The sequence below is a fragment of the Canis lupus genome, chromosome 14 (genome assembly GCF_011100685.1).
Source record: "Canis lupus familiaris isolate Mischka breed German Shepherd chromosome 14, alternate assembly UU_Cfam_GSD_1.0, whole genome shotgun sequence".
NCBI lineage: Eukaryota > Metazoa > Chordata > Mammalia > Carnivora > Canidae > Canis > Canis lupus.
The window spans coordinates 18,912,978-18,932,886 of NC_049235.1; the positions used below are offsets into that span (position 1 = coordinate 18,912,978).

Below are 19,909 nucleotides of genomic sequence, written 5' to 3' on the forward strand. Positions count from 1 at the left end.
CATATTGTGGTTTGGATCTGATGAAACCCATCCAAATGCTGCCACTTGTTGGCATAGCCATTTCCCACCTTTTGGATACGAAACAATTTGTTGGATTTTTCAGTCCTTTCTCCTCCACTTCATAAGCTTGTACATATGTATTTGTGTGAATGATCACATAAATAAACATTAGTTTGAATATCCTATTTCACTTTTTGATGCAAATGGAGAAAGCCCTGCAGGATGGCTATAACAAAATTGGAATGATTATTCTTGATGAACAAAAATCTCACATTTACCATAACTGATCCAGTCAAAAAATGTTTAGCATAATGTGAAAATTTAAAACATTCAGTTAATGATGCCAATGGTTGATCACAGTAACCATTCCTTAAGAAAATCATGGAATGAAGTTAGAATTCCAGGAATTTTGAAACGGGAATTCTGGGGAAAGATGAAATATGAGAATGGTCTGGGTTTACTTACAATGCTTTCCTAAGTTTCAAATAATAAATTGCAGTAAAAAGTATATTTAAGTAGTGAGGGTAACTATTAGAGCATATTTTGATTATTGTAGCTACATCTTTCAACTTTCAGGAAGCATAGCCATTAGTAAATAGTTACTACAGAATATTTAAATATTTGCAACTTGTTGAGCAGGGATACAATGCAGAACTTTTTATCCAGGAAAGGTTTAGAGAAGAATTCACACACGCGCGCACGCGCACACACACACACACACATACACACACATGGCATGAACACACCCATGTACTTACTACTTTATTTAGCAGCAGAAAACTCCATTAAATAAACCAAACCTAATTGGTTTTATAATAGTACTATAAAAGTAGGTTGCAAACTTAAGGCTTTAAAAAATTATTTATGTGAAATATCATACCCACTTACACTGCATAAACTCTGCAATATTGCAACTGCTACATTAAACCTGTGACCTGTCATTTTCCATATAGTCATAATAGCATTTTATAATTCTTCTCACGGGGAGGGGGGGATATCGGTGGTCTCTTTATTGAATTCACCCCGGCTTAAACCAACAACAGTTGGCATTATCCAGAACTAAAGAGTATGGATGATTGCATCATACAGGGCTGCTATTCTCATGCCTGGTTTTCTCTTGACCAGGAAGAGTTCAATAATCTGCTGATATATGCCATCAGTTTAAAGGACTGGTTAATGCTTAGTCTTCTGTGTAAATCAAAAATATACTTCCTCCACTTTTAGCTTATTACTTCCTGGCTCTTTTATCCCTGCTTTATTATTTTTTGTTCTTAACACCACCTCCTGACATATCATCTATCTGTTTATTGCCTCTTATTTTCTCTGTTTCTCTAGCCAGATTGGGGATGCTAGAGGAATTCATTTTGTCCACCTAGAACAGTGTCTGATACCTTGCGGGGCTGGATACTCATGTTTTTAAATTAAAAATCTTTACATAAGAGCTGTTTTCCTCTTCAAGCTGTGACCAGTAAACAGCTTTCCAGTACATCAGAGAATTACATTGAATGCTATATTGTCTCATATCTTATACTTTGTATCATACTGAACATTTGCCAAGTTCTTGCTATAGGTATTAACTAACTAATATTGGACATTATGCTGTTGTTCAACAGTGGGGAAAACCTATATTCAGTGCAGTATTATGTACATAATGAGAAAATGATCTGGTTTAAAGCCAGATAAACTGTTAGGTTCCAAAGGAAGAATATAACTAGTATATAATATGAGTTCCCGTGTCTAGAAATTTCAATATAATTTCTGCTTATTGAGTTTAAAAAATTTTATTACACTTACTTGATGACATTTACACTCAGCTTTTTGAAGCAAGTTAGCGGTACTTTAAGTTGATTAAAATTCATTCAGTAATCCAACACATATTACTGTGTACCCATTTAATAATCCAATACACATTACCATATGATTCAGACCTTCTGGTAGATGCTAGAGATATGGGTGAACAAAATAGACCACTTCTGTCTTCAGGGACCTTATATACTACATAATTGTTTATTTACTCTTATGATAAATGTTCTGAAGGAGAGGTATAGCATGCTAAAGAGGTTAATTGAACTTAACATAAATAACTAGGTGTTTAGTTCTCAATGCAAGCATCTTGTTGCTTCAGTGAACATGATCTGTCAGCTCTGAAATGTCTTAAGTAGAAAATAGCACAAATCTGATCTTAGCTGTACCTTCATTCCTCTTTATTAAAAGAAATAGATATTTAGATAGATAGAACATTGCTTACTCTCTGAATGGCAGGAAACCAAGTACTATAGAATCTCTAATAGCAGAGATAAGACAACATAATCTACTTCTGTCTTGGCCCAACCAAACTCACTCAAATGTGAGGAAGAGATAATGATTTACTTAGGTATGAATCTCAAGATGTCATATTTTAAGGATAACACTAAATGTTATTTTCATGGTTTTAGTTTGCTTGGTGTAAATCTTCCACACTAAAAATTTGTTTCAAGTAATTGGGACCCTATGTATGTATGTGTGTGATTTTGGGGAGCCTGTGGTTGTATGAGAAGGCATTTATACTTGCCCGGAGTTTTGCAGATTGCATAAACCATTTTGATATCATAGGATAAGGAACAGCAGTGCTTAGTCCTTTATAAGACTGTCATTACAGTCACATTCAAAGTAAGTAAGGGAAGAAGCAAGTCATGAAACAAGTAAAAGTCATTTGAATTTATTGGTGAATGCAAAAATATGCATTGGAATAACCATTGTGATCGGTACAAGTAGTCATATGTTTCAATGTATCTCTACATTTTCCTTTACCTAGCTATCATATCTTGTTTACAATGAAAGACAAGTGAGGAGAGGGGAGGGAATGTGGAATGGATCACATTAAGACTCCAAGAAAAGTCTGAAACCCAATGCATTATATACATCTTTCCTCTCCAACAAGAGACTTTAAACCTTTGGATTTAGCACACAATCTCTATACTTAAGGAATTCCTTTTCAATCAAAATTCTTACTTCTTTTCCTATTACTACTGTTCTATGAATGAACAGTTTGCCAAGACATGAGCAACAGTTATCTTTTGTGTCCTGTCATGTCAAGGGTGGGTTGGAAGAAAGGAGGCTATCTTTGGTGCCATTGATTTAGTGGTTTCTCTAGAACAATAGGAAGACAACCAGAGATGTATAATATTGGCCACTATACAAGTACAAGATAAAGTGTTATCTCTCCATCCACCATGTAGATGTGACAGAGAATAATAGTGAATACTGAGTAAGTAGAGAGGAATCAGTATTGCTTCTGCAAGTCCCAGTGGAAACCCTCCTTTTGTGCTGATATGGCCAATGTAATGTAACATAGACAATGTAATGCAATAAAGACACCTCTTGTCTTCCAACACATATCTTTATTCACTTTCAGGCAAGAGTAATTAATATTCAAAATTTGATGATCAGTAAGGCATGAGTATCAAGCAGTCAAAATGGATGCTAATGAATGTTCGATTATTGTGCTTTCTTGAGAGAAAACAGTGAGATGTTTAGTAATTTAGGACTATTCCATAGAAATGTCAATTGATAAATTCTAAGTGGAACTGATGGGATAAGTGAATTTTATTGCAAATTTGCTTAAAATGGTCAGGAAACAAAGACAAATAAATGGCCACTTATGTGACTTTCTTAAGATAGTCTTCCCTAAGGGTATCTTCATCTTAACTCTCTTGTTGACATTTACTATTGGCATCTAGTAGTGAGGAGTCTTGCTGAATAAATTTGATGTTTCTATTTAATCTCTCTCCGTATTGTTGCTCCTATTTTTCCTGCAAAGAAAATGAGTATATATATATATATATATATATATATATATATATATGAGTAATTTTCCAGATTTTTAGCAGCAAAGTATTGGCAGTTCCACAGCCTTCTGTATATTTAGTAACTTTAAATTCCTCTGCAGGCTTTCTTAGCCTGCTGGTTTGAGGGGGACACCTGGAGGGTTATTCCTTTTTATAGACACTATAAGGCACATTTTATGAGTTAAGAGAGAGATTTCAATGAGATGATTATGAATGGGGCATTAGGTTTCAAAAGTGGAGCTGGGTGTAACTCCTCATTTTGGTTTCATGAAAGTTTTATGAAATTGATTGGATTTTGCAAAAATAACTCAAGCCTGGGAATGTAGAATTAAGCAAGGGAGTGATGATTATATTTTTGCTCAGGTTTCACACAGACGATGCCATTTAAGTGCATAAATCATAAAAGCTTCCATTGTAATAAGCAGTAAAGACCTTAAGGGTGGTGTTGAACATGTGAAAACAATTCTGGGAAAATGTTGCTAATTAAAAGATAAAATCCAGTGATAGATTAGAATTACCTTTTATTTTTTGCTTTTAATATTTATGAAATGCAAATGTATAGAAAAAAATCCGAAGATTCAGAAACATACTTTAATTTTTTAATAGTTTAATTTTAAGAAAATGTATGCCCTTGGTATTTTTAGTTTGGATAGGCTTAAGATAAAATTAAAAACAAGTATAAAAATCAGATGTAACTGCTTTTAGGTTTGAATATTTGATATCTCAGCATGTATGTTTTTCATAACCTATTTGTCTCTTGTTGTGTGTGCTCTGGAGAACAAGCTATTTCAGTTTCTGCTTTCCCTTTACTGTATTCAGATTATAAATCAATAAGACTTAGTTTTCCTCCCAAGATTTAAGTTGCTGTTTGGTAGGCTTTTGGAACTGAGAGACAATAGGACAAAATTAGGTGCTTTCTAGACAGTAGAAGTAGTTGTGTTCTGCCCCCAAATTTGCTTGAAGGTTTGGCCAGATTAACTTTGTTCTGGGTCTAACTGGAGTTGAGAAATATTTTACTTTGCTTATGCACTGCACTTTTAAACACACATCTTCAGTGGCTTAAAATAGAAATGAATGTTGAAGTAATATTTTTATTTTCATTGCTGATTTGGCTCTCACATCTCATCACTTATTTAAGTGACTAAAGAAATAAAGAACTAAGAAATGTCCCTTGACATTTTTTATCTTTAAACTCCTGAATACATTTATTAGTTGCATCATTACAAATTTGGGGGCTGTTCTTTCAATTTTTTTCCTTTCAATTTTTTTCTATGGTTATATTAAAATTTTTAAAGGTTAGACTTTTAGTGACAGACTTTTTAATCAAAGTTGTATGGGAGCCATGATGATGTATTTATTCACCGTGGCCAAGTGCAATTGAAAAATGAATAGACATTCCAAGATTAATCATGCTATGTGTTTACTCTGCTATATTCTGATTATAATTGAAAATGCTCTTCTAATCTAATTCTAGTAATTAATCCCCTATATCTTGTTGCTTTGTTTATATCTTTCTCCTGTTAAACCATATATGGAAGGAGCTAATTCTCTGTTTATTTAAATTATTATTTATTTATTATTAATCACTTAACAAAAAATTTCTACCCAATTACATTGCTTGCTCAGAATAAGAACCTTGACTATGTAAGATATAGACATAATACGATAATGGTATAAGATGAAGACAAAGATTAAAAAGGGAGGGCAGCCCGAGTGGCTCAGCAGTTTGGTGCCGCCTTCGGCCCAGGGGCGTGATCCTGGGGACCCGGGATCCAGTCCCATGTCAGGCTCCCTGCACGGAGCCTGCTTCTCCCTCTGCCTGTGTCTCTGTCTCTCTCTCCCTCTCTGTGTCTCTCATGAATAAATAAATAAAATCTTAAAAAAAGATAAAAAGGATCAAGGGAAAAATAGTAGTTGTGTTCAGGGAGTGCTTATACCTCTTGGCTTAATTTTCTTTAGTATTATCATGATAAGATCTTAACAAAAACCAAATTTGTTATACTATGTATGAATGAATCACTGTATATTTAGTTACATTATCACATCTTTATTTTTTTTAAGATTTTATTTATTTACTCATGAGAGACAGAGAGAGAAAGAGAGAGACAGAGAGGCAGAGACACAGGCAGAGGGAGAAGCAGACTCCGTGCAAGGAGCCCCATGTGTACTCGATCCTTGATCCCAGGATCAGGCTCTGAGCTGAAGGCAGATGCTCAACCGCTGAGCACCCCGGGCGTCCTGCATTATCACATCTTTAAAATGTGGAGGATTATTTGTAGTATGAACCTATGAAGGAACTTTTCTTAACCATTTGTATAATACCACCACAGCTACAGAAAGTATTACTTGAAGGAAAGAGTAGTGTAGAAATTTGTCAGAATTTTCAGGAAAGGGATATAGTGACTCATGATGCCTTTGATTTAAAGAAATCACACCAAATTCAGGATGTTTCTAGGACTGAATTTAACATATATTACTATCTCACATGCATGATGAAGTCATTCCTAAAAACAGACTCAAAGTTTCAAATTCTCCATTATTACAAAATCAATATTATATCAACTTAATCATTTTGCCATAGATAATGCAATCAAGTGCATAGACATGGTCTCAGAATAGAAATCTCATTGGGATTTTACTCCTCACAGTGTCTTAGTCTATAACTGCAGTTAAAATGCTCAGTTTTTGTGGGCAAAACATTGACACTTGACTCTTCTTTCAGAGATTCTCCTTGGTCCCAGCTGAGTGAGTCAGGGCCAGAAGGGAGCCTTACCTTCTTCCTTCTACGGCTAAACACTATCCTGGTCTCACTAGCAACACTTCTTTTCTGGCCAAATAGCAACACTTCTCTTCTGGCCAAATCTACCTGTGATACAACTCATAATTAGGCAAGGTACATTTGAGCTTCTGGCCATGGCCTCCATATTTAGGATAGAGGTAAAAGAAGAGCGTCTCCTCAATACTTCCTGCAACCTTACCACTGTGAGTGGAGCCTAGCCTTCCACATGTTAATACAATGTACTTATGGGGTTTATAGGACTGTTTCATTCTGGGAAGGAGCCACACTGCCTTTGAAAATTATATGAATCCATCTTATTTTCCTCAGAGATGGGGTTAAAAAGCATGTTTTAATTAATTTCATTTTCCGTGCTATTTCATAACTCCCAGTGTTGTATTTCTCTTGTGGTTTGCAGAGGATCACCCTTCCCCTAACTCTTGCAGTTTGCCATTTATTTCAGTACCTTAAAGAAGAAAATAAAAAGCAGATGCTATGAGGCTACTTACTTGAAAAACACGAAAATCCCCAGCGAAATCACCAAGGTGAAAATCGACAAAGAATGACCCACAATAGCCAAGTAGTACAGAACATATGCATTCTGAAACAACAAGAACGGAACAGTTATAAAAATAAACAGGCAAATAAATGATAGTAGAGGAGGGAAAATAGTTTCTATTTTTAATATTAGTGTAAATCAACAACAGTTCTCGTCCTTTAAAAAATCTACCAGAATGGTAACAAATGTTTCAGATAATTAAATTATATTGAATCATAATATTTGGGATTAAGATGTTAAATATTATAAGATTATCAGTTGTATTAGAATATGCATGATAGGGTGGGAAGAATCTAAGACTGGAGTCATCAGAGCTATTCTTTTTTTTTTTTTTTTTTTTTATCAGAGCTATTCCTTACTCGGAGTACTCATCCTTAAATCTTTGTGTGACTCTCATAAGTCAGTCAGTTCACCTCTCTAGGTCTCAGTAGTCCTCATCTCTAAAATAATTTGATCAAAGTCAATGATTTTTCAAACAGTTATATGCTGCTTATAAGAAACATCATTAACTACTGGGATACAGAAATATTGAACATAAAAGGATGAGAAAAGCTGATCTTGGTAAACACTAACCACAAGAAAACTGGTGTCATACAGGTCCAGATGTTAATTCAGGAAGACAGAATGATTTTTAATTTCTATTAACCTAATAATATAAACTCAAACCACATGAAGCATAAAGCAAAAACTGACATCACTTAGTAATCAACAGAGCATATGATACAAATGCAGTGTAGATATGTTGGATAATTTCTGTGAAGTTTTTTAATTCCTGGGAGAAATGTACAAATCATTAGGCTTCAACATTTGACTCTTGTCAATTTCCTTGTGAAGAGCCTGACATTGAAGCACTGATTCTGCTAAAAGGCCCTCAAAGCATGCAGAGTCTTTTGTTTGGTGATATGCATTATTGCTGGACTGAAACAAATATTGCCTTTCTAGGCGTTGAAATTTCAAAATGAACTAATCAACCTCTCTTGAATTGTGGCTGTTGAACCAGTTGATGGGTTATTTACATATTATTTGACACTTTCAGTATACTACTCTCCTAATAGCACCCTGTTTATCCTTGCACAAATGATTACAAAGTTGGAATAGTTGGCTTATAGCTAGAGATGTTAAGGACTTCAAAATAGCTTATACTCTCTTTCTTAGAAAATATTTAGGAATCTTTGCAAGGAAACAAATACTCATCTCCTAACTTTTCTCCCACCAATTCACTTTCTGGCTACTTTTCTAACTTCCCCACTAGACAAAACCATGAGTGGCACTTTCTATGAGTTCTTCCTTTTAAGGAATTCACCATATAGAATCAGAATCCCCTTGCCATTTAAAATACTGTTTTTAATTTGGATATATACCCATGACTCTATCCTCTGTCATGACTTTATTTTTATCTCTGTATATTTATTTCTAAGAAAACTTTATATAACTTAATTCATTTTCTTTCAGTTGCCTCCAGAATACTTTAAAAATATTTATTCTTCTGAAACAAAGTTGTCTAAATGTGTAAGATTAAACCAACAGCTCATAATTTAGTTGCCATTCTTGGTGTCATTCTTAAGACTGAGAAACACTTTTTTAAAAATACTAAGTTGGTTTCTTTGAAAAACATATATTTTTTGCCTGTTTGTGGCTAGAAGATTTGTGCAAAGAATTTCAACCATTATGTTAGGTGTGTGGAGGGGAACATTAACTCTTAAAATATTTTATTACTATCTCAGACTTGGCCAGAGTGAGAAGATGACAAATATGGCAGCACTAAGAATTATTTATTTGGATCTGCACTCTTTGTAACAATTCAGTTAACAAGTTTACTATTTTTTTCTGTAAAATCATAATCAGTCCTCATTCAGGAATTCCTTATTTGGTGACATGGAGTTTCAATCAGATCTTATTAAGTAAATAGCTCTCCATTAGGATGTAGACATGCATCTGATTCTCAGGGGTGACTAAGTAATTTGTAAAGGGGTAACAGGCTTTGGTGCCCCCAGCCTGTGCCTGTGACAAGATATTCCCCTAGTCTCTAGTCAGCTGGTCTCTAAGCTACGTATTCATCTTGTTTGCTTTTTGTTCTTGCTTGTTTTGTTTTTAATAAAGGAAAATTTTCTATACTCCTAAATCCGCTCTATAATTAACAGAAGTAGTGATGTGTTTTTAGCTTCCAACTTAGTAATTATTTAGCATACAGGCCTGTCTTTGAAGGAAACAACAGATTTCTGTTGCAACACCAGGGCTGCTCAGGGATAGCCTGTGTGGTTAAGTACTGATCCACCGTTTCTCCCAGCAACATGGGGAGAAGAGGCTGATTGTCAGCTTAGGGATTCTTTTTTTCAGATTTCTCATGCATTTGGAGAGTAGGTAGGTATCTGGATTTTTTCCTGTTGGCTTAAATGCTTTCAAGCAGAGATGATATTACAAATATTTAATAGGCACTAAGACATAAATTCCAACAAATCAGAACAGACTAAACTGCCACACTTGTATCAACTGGCTGATAAGAAGCCTTATTCTAAGGGTTCCTTCAAGTCCTGATAGTAAAACTATAATGGGCCTCTTGGGGCAGGGAAGGGGGGAGCAACTGTCAACTTTGTGACTTGGGAAAAAAATCTATAATTCTGGAACTCTTTCGGTAGAAGAGAGATCTTAGAAAGTCCCTGGAAATGCTGCCTGATGTGTAGCATCTGGGGGAATCCCATCATCTCTTCTATGGGCACTATTTCCCTCACTATAAATGACCTGATTCTATATGCTCAAGGAACTCTTTGACACTAAGTGCCAACCAAGAAGTAAAATATTTTCTCTAATGCTACTTCATAGAGTCCCTAGAACTCACAGGCCATGATCTGATTTCCTTCTATAGAATAGGTTAGCTTTTCAGTAGTAGGTGTTTTATAGTCATGCATGCATTTCTGTGTAAAAATAATGGCATTCTCTCCCAATACTGAGATTTGAAATAGAACCTACCTTCAGTTTCTCAGGAGTGAAAGCATTACACATAGTATAGTTGGACCAGGTTCGATTGTTCTCAGGATGTTTATACCAATCCCCTTTTTCATCACAGTATTTTGTAACCTTTTCTGTTAATGAAACATAACAGTTATTACATTACTATCTCAAAATACCAAGAAGGAAAAATAAAGCTTAAGAGCCATTGCACAATTGTTCATCACTTTATAGAACTTGAATATGAATATAGGTCAATAGACACTACCATGAATCATGCATTTTACAAGATGTTTTAGTATGTGTTGTCTTGTTTAGTATGTGTTGTCAGCAGAGCCACATGAAGCAAATGTTCCCATCTCTATTTTACAAACAGGAAGCAGAGAGTGAGTTTGAAGTCACTAGATAGTGGCTCAGCTAGGATTTCCTCTCAAGTCCATCACACTAAAAAGTGCTTCCTATACCGTACCTAGTATTTTTAAACAAACCTTATATTTTTTATTTTAGATAGGAACTATGTGAGAAAGGCAAGACCATACTTTCCTTCATTTATATGCAATATGTATTTATTAGGTTGACTGTATGGAACCGTAGATTCGTTTGTATGTACTCCAAATTGTACTCCAACAATTATTTCAAGCAGCTGAAAAAACACATTTTTCAAGCAAAAGATGTTTTCAAGCAACCTGTTAGAATCATCATTGCTTAATGTATATGTGTTAGAAAGTTAAATAGAAAAATTTTTAATTGTGAATTTGCTGAGACAATCATTGGACAAAAACTTTAAGAATCACCATTGGATACCAACAATATTTCAAAAAAGGGTTAGGACTAAACAGAATAGAAAAACTGGTATTGACAATTGGTCAATAATTTTGCTGATGCTATTAGTCAACGATGACCATTCCAAGCTTATTTGCAATTTCTAAAAAGTGGTTTGTATTGAAGCATTTTAATTTATTATATTGTCAGAAAGCATATTATTTTATCAAAAGGAAGTTTTAACAGAGTTATTTAGCTATGTAAGGCAAAATACATTCCATGGAAGATGGAGGGGTATACTTCCTGAAAAAGTCCATTCTAATCACAGACAAGACTGTGATAAGATACTATTTTGTTCTGATGTTACTCAAGTCTGGATCTGGGGGTTTCCTGGAAATGCATTTCCTGCATTTCCTTATCCATTGCAGCTAGAAGATTTGAGTCCTCTTCCACTTGGCAAATCTTTCAACATCTGAAGAAAGGATATGACTACCCTAACTTCCCTTTCCAAACCAAACATCCCCGTTTACTCACACTACACAGCTTGGTGTTTCTTCACAACCTGGAGTCACTCTGCATGTGCTCGATACTGGTATTTCCCTCCGAAATAGTTTTAAGTTTGGACTGCCCCCATGAAGAACACAGCATTCTTATTTCACTCCAGATCCACATGGGGGAGCTTTTTACAGATTCTCAGGCCCAATCCACAGAGATTCAAATTTCCTTATCTGAAGAGGTATCCAGGCATCAGCATTTTTAAAAGGCTCACCCATTCCAAAGGGTAGCAGGGTTGAGAATCATTGTCCTAAACCATTTGTTAACCATCTTGGATCTGTGCCATTAACGCTGATTAAGTGTTTGATGCCTTAAGTACCTCCTTGTTAAATGTGCTTTTTACATTCTAGCTTATTCCTTCAGGCTACCAGCCTCTTTTGAATTTCAACGCTGTTATTCACTCTATTATTACCTTTTACCAAGCACTTTGTCTAAAATGAAATCTCTGTCATTTCATTAAACTGTTTTGTTTATCATTAAAATATAGTGTTAGGTCAATGAAGTCCTAAAGAATTTCAATTTGTTGAATATAGGTATTTTTAAGATGTGTTTTTCTTTTGAAGCGGATTTGTCCCCCACTTGAGAGAGTTCTTTCTAAAAACCAGGCTGATAAAATGGATTTATGCCAGGAAATCCCTATTTTGCTGACCAAAAACTTGTCTTTTAGTCAATAATTATAGCCACTTTGGCAAGAGCCCATTGCTGCTCTGGAATGGCCTTGTAGCCTCAATTGCAGAAAAGCTCTTTATGCCAATCAAGTTATCTCTAATGTAGTTGTCAAATCAAGATGAACAAAGCATCATTTATTGGGAAGAGTCAATAAAAGCCAGAAAGATGATCATCAAAGAGCACTGAGTTAGAGTTTACAGGAATGTAGTGCTGAGCAGGGCAGAGCACTCAGCCCTTCCTCTTTACAGGATGAGAATTTTCAGAAGTGGCTGGCCTGAACTGGTTTTAAAGTAGCCCCCTGTAATCTCATTTTCATTATCTCAGCTTTAATGGGGTAGAATTTTGGATCTCATTCTTGTTAGAAGCGCCAAAAGCATCTCTTAAACATTGACACAGGGAAAGAGTAATTGCTCTGCTCTAATCTAGATCCTGGAAACTTTCTTGCCTAGATTTTACTATTTGACAATTGTTTTCTTTCTTTTCTTTTCTTTTCTTTTCTTTTCTTTTCTTTTCTTTTCTTTTCTTTTCTTTTCTTTTCTTTCTTTCTTTTCTTTCTTTCTTTTCTTTCTTTTCTTCTTTTTTTCTTTCTTTCTCTTCTTTCGTTCTTTCTTTCTTCTTTCTTTCTTTCTTTCTTTCTTTCTTTCTTTCTTTCTTTCTCTTTCTTTCTTTTCTTGTTTCAAGATTTTATTTATTTATTCATGACAGACAGGGGTGTTGGGGGGCGGGGAGAGGCAGAGGGAGAAACAGGCTCCATGCAGGGAGCCTGACAGGAACCGCTGGGCCACCAGGGCTGTCCAATTGTTTTCTTTCTTAAGTGATGTTTTCACTTTTGGTCTATACGCAGTATAAGCTCCTATCATTCATCGTCAGTGAGCAAAAGTAAATAGAAGGGCTGGTTGACCTGGAAAGGTGGTAGAAACTGACCAAACAAATCTTGGGAAAATCTGAAAGTCAGGGTTTCCATTGTGCATTCTATATTAGCCCAGTATACCCAAAGTCTAGATCAAGTATTTGCATAAGTCACCAAATAGGAGACAATTGAAAACTGAAAAACAACCACATTTAAGTAAAACTTCACAGAGTTAAAAAAAATTTTAATTTTATTAAAATTTAATATTAATATTTAAAATGTGTAAAACTTTAACTTTTATTTGGAATTTAAGACCAACGTGCACAACTGACCAGTAATGTAACCTAAAAAATAAGGAGAACTTGAAATATTTCTATACCTGGGTAATATTTCAAGTAAGGAAATGCTTCAGAAAGTGCTGAAACATGTAGAGTATGATTAGATAGGTATCTTTTATATCTGATTTTCTCTTCAGAACCCTGAAAATTCTAAAAGCTTCAAAAATCTTCATAGCAAAATATGAAATAAAAATAAACATTTTACCTGATGGATCAAAGTCTGGAAAATAATCTGGGCAGTACTGATGGGATAATACTCCAGCTGGTGTATCATCCCAGCACAGCCATCCATCCCAGGTGCGGTTGCAATATGGACCTGATTATTCAGAAAGAAATTAATATTAAAGTTTGAAAAAGTTGCAGAATTATCAGCAGGATTTAACAGTGTTCAATAGGATCTAACTATTTAATAGTTATTCTGGAGCTCTCTACGTGCACTTGAAAATATTAAAAAGAACAAGAGCAACAAAATAAAGATAATTAACTTTACTAACTCTTAATCAAATTTACATTTTTATAGGGTTTTTTCCATTTGCTTTTCAAAAGACATACATGTCATCTGTATGGAATCTTTCCACCAAATCTTTCCTTTAATGTATCACCAGAAATGCTGCAAAGAAATCTTGTGAAAGTATATGCAATATCACCCCTGGATAAGAGGCTTACCTTGAAAAAACTATATGGCTATGGAACAGATAGATGCTACTAACCATTAACCTTAAGAGGGGTTGCCTTGGATAGTTCTATTCTTTTTTTTTTTTTTAAGATTTATTTATTTATTTGAGAGAGAGAGACAGAGAGTCCACATGCATGCACAAGGCAGGGAAGAGGCAGAGGGTAAGGGAGAAAGAAAAATCTCAAGCAGATTCCCTGCTGAGCGAGGAGTCTGATGACATGGGTCTCAATCCCAGGACCCTGAGCCGAAATCAGGAGTCAGATCCTTAACTGACTGAGCCACCATCCCTTGGATAGTTCTATTCTTAATCCAAGGGTTTAAAGTTTAATTGTTCAAAATTCCTATTGGAGATGCATTTGTAGATAGTTAATAGATCACTTATATAACTAGTCTTATTATTTTAGAATCACACTTTGTCAGTGGCTAAAATAATGCTCAGTTTGAGCAGTTTTTGTATTTATCAACATTGGCTCCAGTGGTTTCTCACTGCTTTCAAAATTTAATCTACCTTAAAACATGAAGATCTGCCTCTATAAAGCTATTCAAAAGAATAAGACTCAGTCTTTGAAGTCAGTCGAAAGAAAGAAAGAAAGAAAGAAAGAAAGAAAGAAAGAAAAGAGAGAAAAAAAAGAAAAGAAAAAAAAATCTTAAAATAATGATCATAGTACAAAAATTCAAGCTTCCAAAATGATTAATACTGAAGTGAAGGAGGCTGCTCTCACCTGGCCTCTGAAAATAAATTTTGTGTTTCTGTTGTTTCATTTACTTCAGAGGAATGGTTTGTCTTTGGGAAGAGTTGCATCTAATGACTTTTCAGGTTCTTAAAAAACACTGAAACTACCATAGACAGAAGAATAACATGTATCTGTCTTTTAATGGTCTTGAGTTTTGTTTAAAGGAAAATGGTAAAAAACAAAACAAAACAAAAAACAAAATAAAGGAAAATGGTAAAAATAGGAATTAGAAATTAAAACTTTAACTATTTGAAGGCAAACAATTTGTAGAAATAGAATATAATTAGAAGCAGTGTTATCTTAGAATATACAACGGTGTCGAAGATCTCGTTGGGACTTTTCAAATGCTTTAGGGGACAGGGCAGAGAACTGAAATGGAAGTAGTAATGTCTGGCCATCACATAGCCTTCTATAGCTAATAGAATGTGCTTGGCCCTGAAAACATTTGAACAGTCACATAGAGTATTCTAGAGAAGGTGATAGGTAAACAATGCCTCTGCCTAGGAGAGAGCTTTTTCTAATTCCTCTGGGAAATGTGGGTAGAAAAGAGGAAGGAATAGCAGGAGTTGCCAACCAATTGACAGTTAAGGGAAGATACTGCCTAATTAACCCAACCAAGACATAGTTTTGACAGGATTCACCTGGGGCTAATTCTCTGCCCACCATTTTCCACTTCCCTTCCTGTCATTTTCCAATTCCTCCATCACTTAATCCTGTATTGTTCCTACTTGCCAGGCATGAATACTGAGTTATTGTAATAATTTTGTCAAGAAGTTCAGTTGTTAGCCCAAAACCAGTTGGGTGAACTTGGGTAAAGAAAGTAGACATGTCTCTAGCATGAAATACACAAACATACCATAGCTTGAAAACCACTGTTAAAACTGCTGGCATATTAAAATTAGCCAACACATATTTATCCACAGAAGAAAATAAGGCTTTAATGATGTTTGAAATCATGTTTGCATACATCCTTCTTTTTACCTTCTCCTTGGTATGGGGGTAACTGCTGCATGCGGTCATAGCATTTGTACTGTGCATCTGACATTTTCTTTCGTCCTAGGACATACAGAAATGGCTCGGACTCCATATTGGGAGGATAGGTGTCATTTGAAGTAGCAGGAAGAACTGGGGTTGGGTGCTGTATTAAAAAGAAAAATCAGTTACTTATAGAGAGCAGGAATGGGTGTAATAGAAAAAAATGAAACAATGAAAAAGTTTGAAAACATTTTCCTTCATGAGCAACAATTATTGATGGTCTCCATGTAGGATATTTTTCTTCATAACTAAAAAGTATATTTATACTTCATCTACAACTTCTACCTGCAAATTTCATATTTGCATTCGTTCTATTCACTACTGAAAATGTATAGAACCCACCCAAACTCATGCACCTCTTTATCATATAAGACTGTTTTAATTTTATTATCACTGTAAAGTTTAGAAGTAAACAAAACAAATAACCTGATTTCCAAAAAACACTAATATTAAATCAATTTTGCCTTCTTTGGAACTTCTAATAACCATGAGTCATGCTATTAAAAATAGATATATTCGTGCAATAAATAAGCTTTTATATTGAATTATTTCAGCTTTTTAAAAATTTGTGCTTAGATTATGTACACTGCCAAAAATTCACTTGCTATTCCATAAAACAAAAAAATCTGTTCTTCTGAGATAATCTGTGTTGGATAATTGGCCTTAATATCTTTAAATTGGTTTCATCAGTATATGACCTATGCAGGGTAATTTATTTCACTGCTGAAAATCAATGTAAATCTTAAATATTTCTCTTAGCATTTCTGCATTTTTGGTACAGGCTGCATTGGTCATGATCACCGTCTAACACAGCATCCTAAATTGTATTTATGTAGATTTCAATTTCTTTCATGGCCATGATGTTTTTGGTGGTGCTTGAATCTGTTATTTTCTATATCCATGTTCTGCATAGAGGATTTTTTGAAGAAGACTGAAAGCTTCAGTCTGCACTGACTATTCTTCTTCTGAAGTTAAGAATACTCCTTGCTCTAACACACCTGTTAAACACATTTTTATTTGGCCTTATCCTGTCTAAATTATTCTAAGATTGAAGTTTCCCCAAATGTATTGGTGGCAAAAATAGTGCAATGTACTTTCCTCTATTTCTTACAGTCTCTAAAACAAACTCACTTTTATTAAGTTGACTTGTATACATCAGGCTACTCATAGCAGAACTGCAGTGTTTATCAGTGTATGTTGTGTAGACGTGGCATCCTGTCCTATAAGATAGCATGGGGCTAAATGCTAAACTGTACAATGAATAATACAACAAAAACTCAGAACAGACAGAGGGCATGGAATAAGAATGGTCGGGACTTTGAATTTGAATTTGAATTGGACTTTGAGTGGCTGCACAGGCAGAGGAAAGGGAAGACTTTTTGGATAGGGGGAAAGGAATGCATCTAAGTCCCAGAGGTGGGAAATGGCATGTGTAAGACACTGTATGGAAACCATCCTTCTTGGAGGAGAGCATCTTTGGGGGTTAGTAAGAAATGGAGTCAAGGAAAATCAGATAATACAGAGCCCTGAAAAGATGAACACTAAGTGCATGGTGCAATGAAAGGCTCAGTACATGTTAGCTAATATTATTAAAACATGACAATAAAATAAAGATGTCATGCAGGTTTTTGATCAGAGAAGATTGGGAAAGGAGAGTGCTAGTAAAATTCATGTGGTGGGCATGAGATGTCCATAGATCAGAGCTGCGGAGGGAGCCAGGAAGCAGAAGGCATGGACTAGACCACTGCATGAGGGAACAGGGGAGCACAACCCTCAGCACTTGTTCAAATAATAAAAACATACATTTGAATATAAGGAATGGAGAACAGTAATAGTCAAATAGCTCTGATATTTTAACCTATATAATAGGAAAAAATGGGAGTGCTCCGAGAAAGGAGAACTTGGGAAAGGAAAACCTTACTATGGGAAGAAGGTAAGTTCTCTTTTGTACTTTATCTAAAGGTGCCAGCAAGCCATCTAAGTAGAAATTGCTTGCAACAGAAGAGGGTGAGTACTTATTACTGTTATAGCTCTAGATGGACACTTACTCTGAATACAGCTGATGCTACTTTTTAAATATTAGGATTATTTCCAATCCTAATGCCTCTTGAATGTATGACAGAGAAAAGAGAAATTAATGTACAGACAGAAATTATTTAAAATGTACAAATCCTTTACCAATGTATTTGAACATCATTCTGTTGTCATATGACTCTATTTTACTGGCTTTAAGACCAATAAATCAGCAAGTATTCATTAAACCTGATAAGCCAAGCATTATGCTAGATGCTGAGAATACAGTGCTGAATAAAACAAGCATAGATCCTGCCCTCATGGAGCTTACAGACTAGCAAGAAAGACCAACATTATAAAATATTTTCTGACACCAGAAATTTTGTTAAAGGTAAAGAACCGTCAATCATCAACTGCTCAGATACTCCTTCAGGAATTGGAATGTGGTTTGGGAGTAAAAAGTATATATTTTGAAGAGATTTCATTTTAAGGCTTTATTTTGGATTGTATTAGTCTAAATTTGTATGAATGCATGCATCTGTGTGTGTTTTAATAATCTCACTGAAGATCACATAACCATGGTATTTAGTAGATCATTGTGGCCTCCCAATAAGAGATATTAATTATAGGTTAACCTTATGCACCTATTTTAGATTCTTTGTAGCTCTATTCTTAGAATCTTTAATTGACATGAGAATTATCACTTGATATATCATTTATTTCTGGTTCATTTTCTCATATTCAAATCAAATGAGAAGATGGAATGTGATGTCATATATACTTACTTTCTGTCACTTATATTAGATATTTGAGACATTAGGGACTATTTTGTTTAAGTTTGGCATTCCTTCCAGAAGTAACATTCTGAATTCTATCTTTACATGGACTGGGCAACCAGCTAAGAAATGTTCCTGTGCTAGATGGAAATTCATGGAAGCCATGGGGAGGCATTATGTGCAAGGATATCAAGAGAAAAACCCTGTGCTTGTATTTTCAATTACAGTATTATTTGCTTTAATGCAGTTTTAACATCAATAACAGTATAGATATGACCATCTGAAAGAGCAGGTGTAGTTCATGTAGACGATAGTAGGATCAATCTTATCATTCTTGCAATATTGAAACAAACTCCAGTGAACTTGGTTTGGAGCCTGGTTCAATAGAGATTGTTTCAACACTGAAGGAATGAGAAATTAGAACTTCTGTCTGTCGTAGATGAGCCATAGTAATCTGAGTCCGCTCCTCATCTGGTTCGTGTGTGAGCATTGACGATGGAATTTTTCCAGTGGTAACTGAATGTTTCAGTGGATTTCTTCTGAAAATAACAGACACATTGAGGCATGCTGTCTATCAAGTAGATATAGATAGATAACTCTTTTATATATACATATATATAATATATATTTCCAATAATGGAGTTACTACTGCTTAAAATAATACATATACAAATTTTATGAAGTTCACTGGACATATAAACTTTTTGTTGATGATTTTGTACCAATAAAAATGGCTAGTGAGGTAGTATATAGTTCTCAGCAATATTAGGCAAAATAGAAGCAGTAGTGATTAGATAAGACTACCAAACAATGTGAAAGACTTAAAGATATTTTACTTATCATAAGTATTATATTTATATATATAAATATTTGGGGGCATAAATAAATATTTTATGCTCACATGAGTATAGAGATGAGATATTAAGGGCACATTGTTTTTGTGGATAAAGACTGGTGTTCAAAATTTGCATACAAGCCACCTTACATGATTTTTCCAAAGCAAAACAAAAAACAAGCTCTTAATTGTTGTCCTATGTAGCAGTTTAGCCGCCGTATATGTGATGTCACTCCTAAAGGTTCAAGTAAATGGCGCCACACATACGGCCACCAAGCTGCCACCAATACCTGAAGTACTCAGCTGAAACACCAGTGGTTCTCTTGGTTAATAAATACTTTGCTTCCCACATGCCAGGTACTGTTCTATGTACTGGAGAGTTATCAGTGAACAAGACTGGCAAGGTCCCTGCCCTCATGGGGCTTACATTCTAGGTTTCGTACACACTAATCATGAAGTCCAAATCTGGTTTGAATGGCCATATACTCAAGCAATTCTTACTTTTATGTAAGACAACCAGGCTACTTTTGTGTTACAGGTGATTTCTAGAAGCACAGA

At 34.9% G+C, this 19,909-nt stretch overlaps 1 protein-coding gene and 2 non-coding genes across 3 annotated transcripts in view; all 3 read right to left on the minus strand.

Moving 5' to 3' along the window:
* CALCR (calcitonin receptor) overlaps positions 1-19,909 on the minus strand; it is a 158,043-nt gene that overhangs the window by 37,412 nt on the left and 100,722 nt on the right. Inside the window, exons 4-7 of the mRNA NM_001197142.1 lie at positions 15,674-15,830; positions 13,488-13,598; positions 10,130-10,242; positions 7,113-7,204 (exon numbers count right to left, since the gene is read on the minus strand). Of these exons, the coding sequence (NP_001184071.1) occupies positions 7,113-7,204; positions 10,130-10,242; positions 13,488-13,598; positions 15,674-15,830 (473 nt within the window). The remainder of the gene's footprint in view (positions 1-7,112; positions 7,205-10,129; positions 10,243-13,487; positions 13,599-15,673; positions 15,831-19,909) is intronic.
* Positions 18,839-18,929, minus strand: MIR653 (microRNA mir-653). The gene has a single exon (NR_049512.1). It is a non-coding gene; the product is annotated as a microRNA mir-653 (primary transcript).
* Positions 19,552-19,635, minus strand: MIR489 (microRNA mir-489). The gene has a single exon (NR_049448.1). It is a non-coding gene; the product is annotated as a microRNA mir-489 (primary transcript).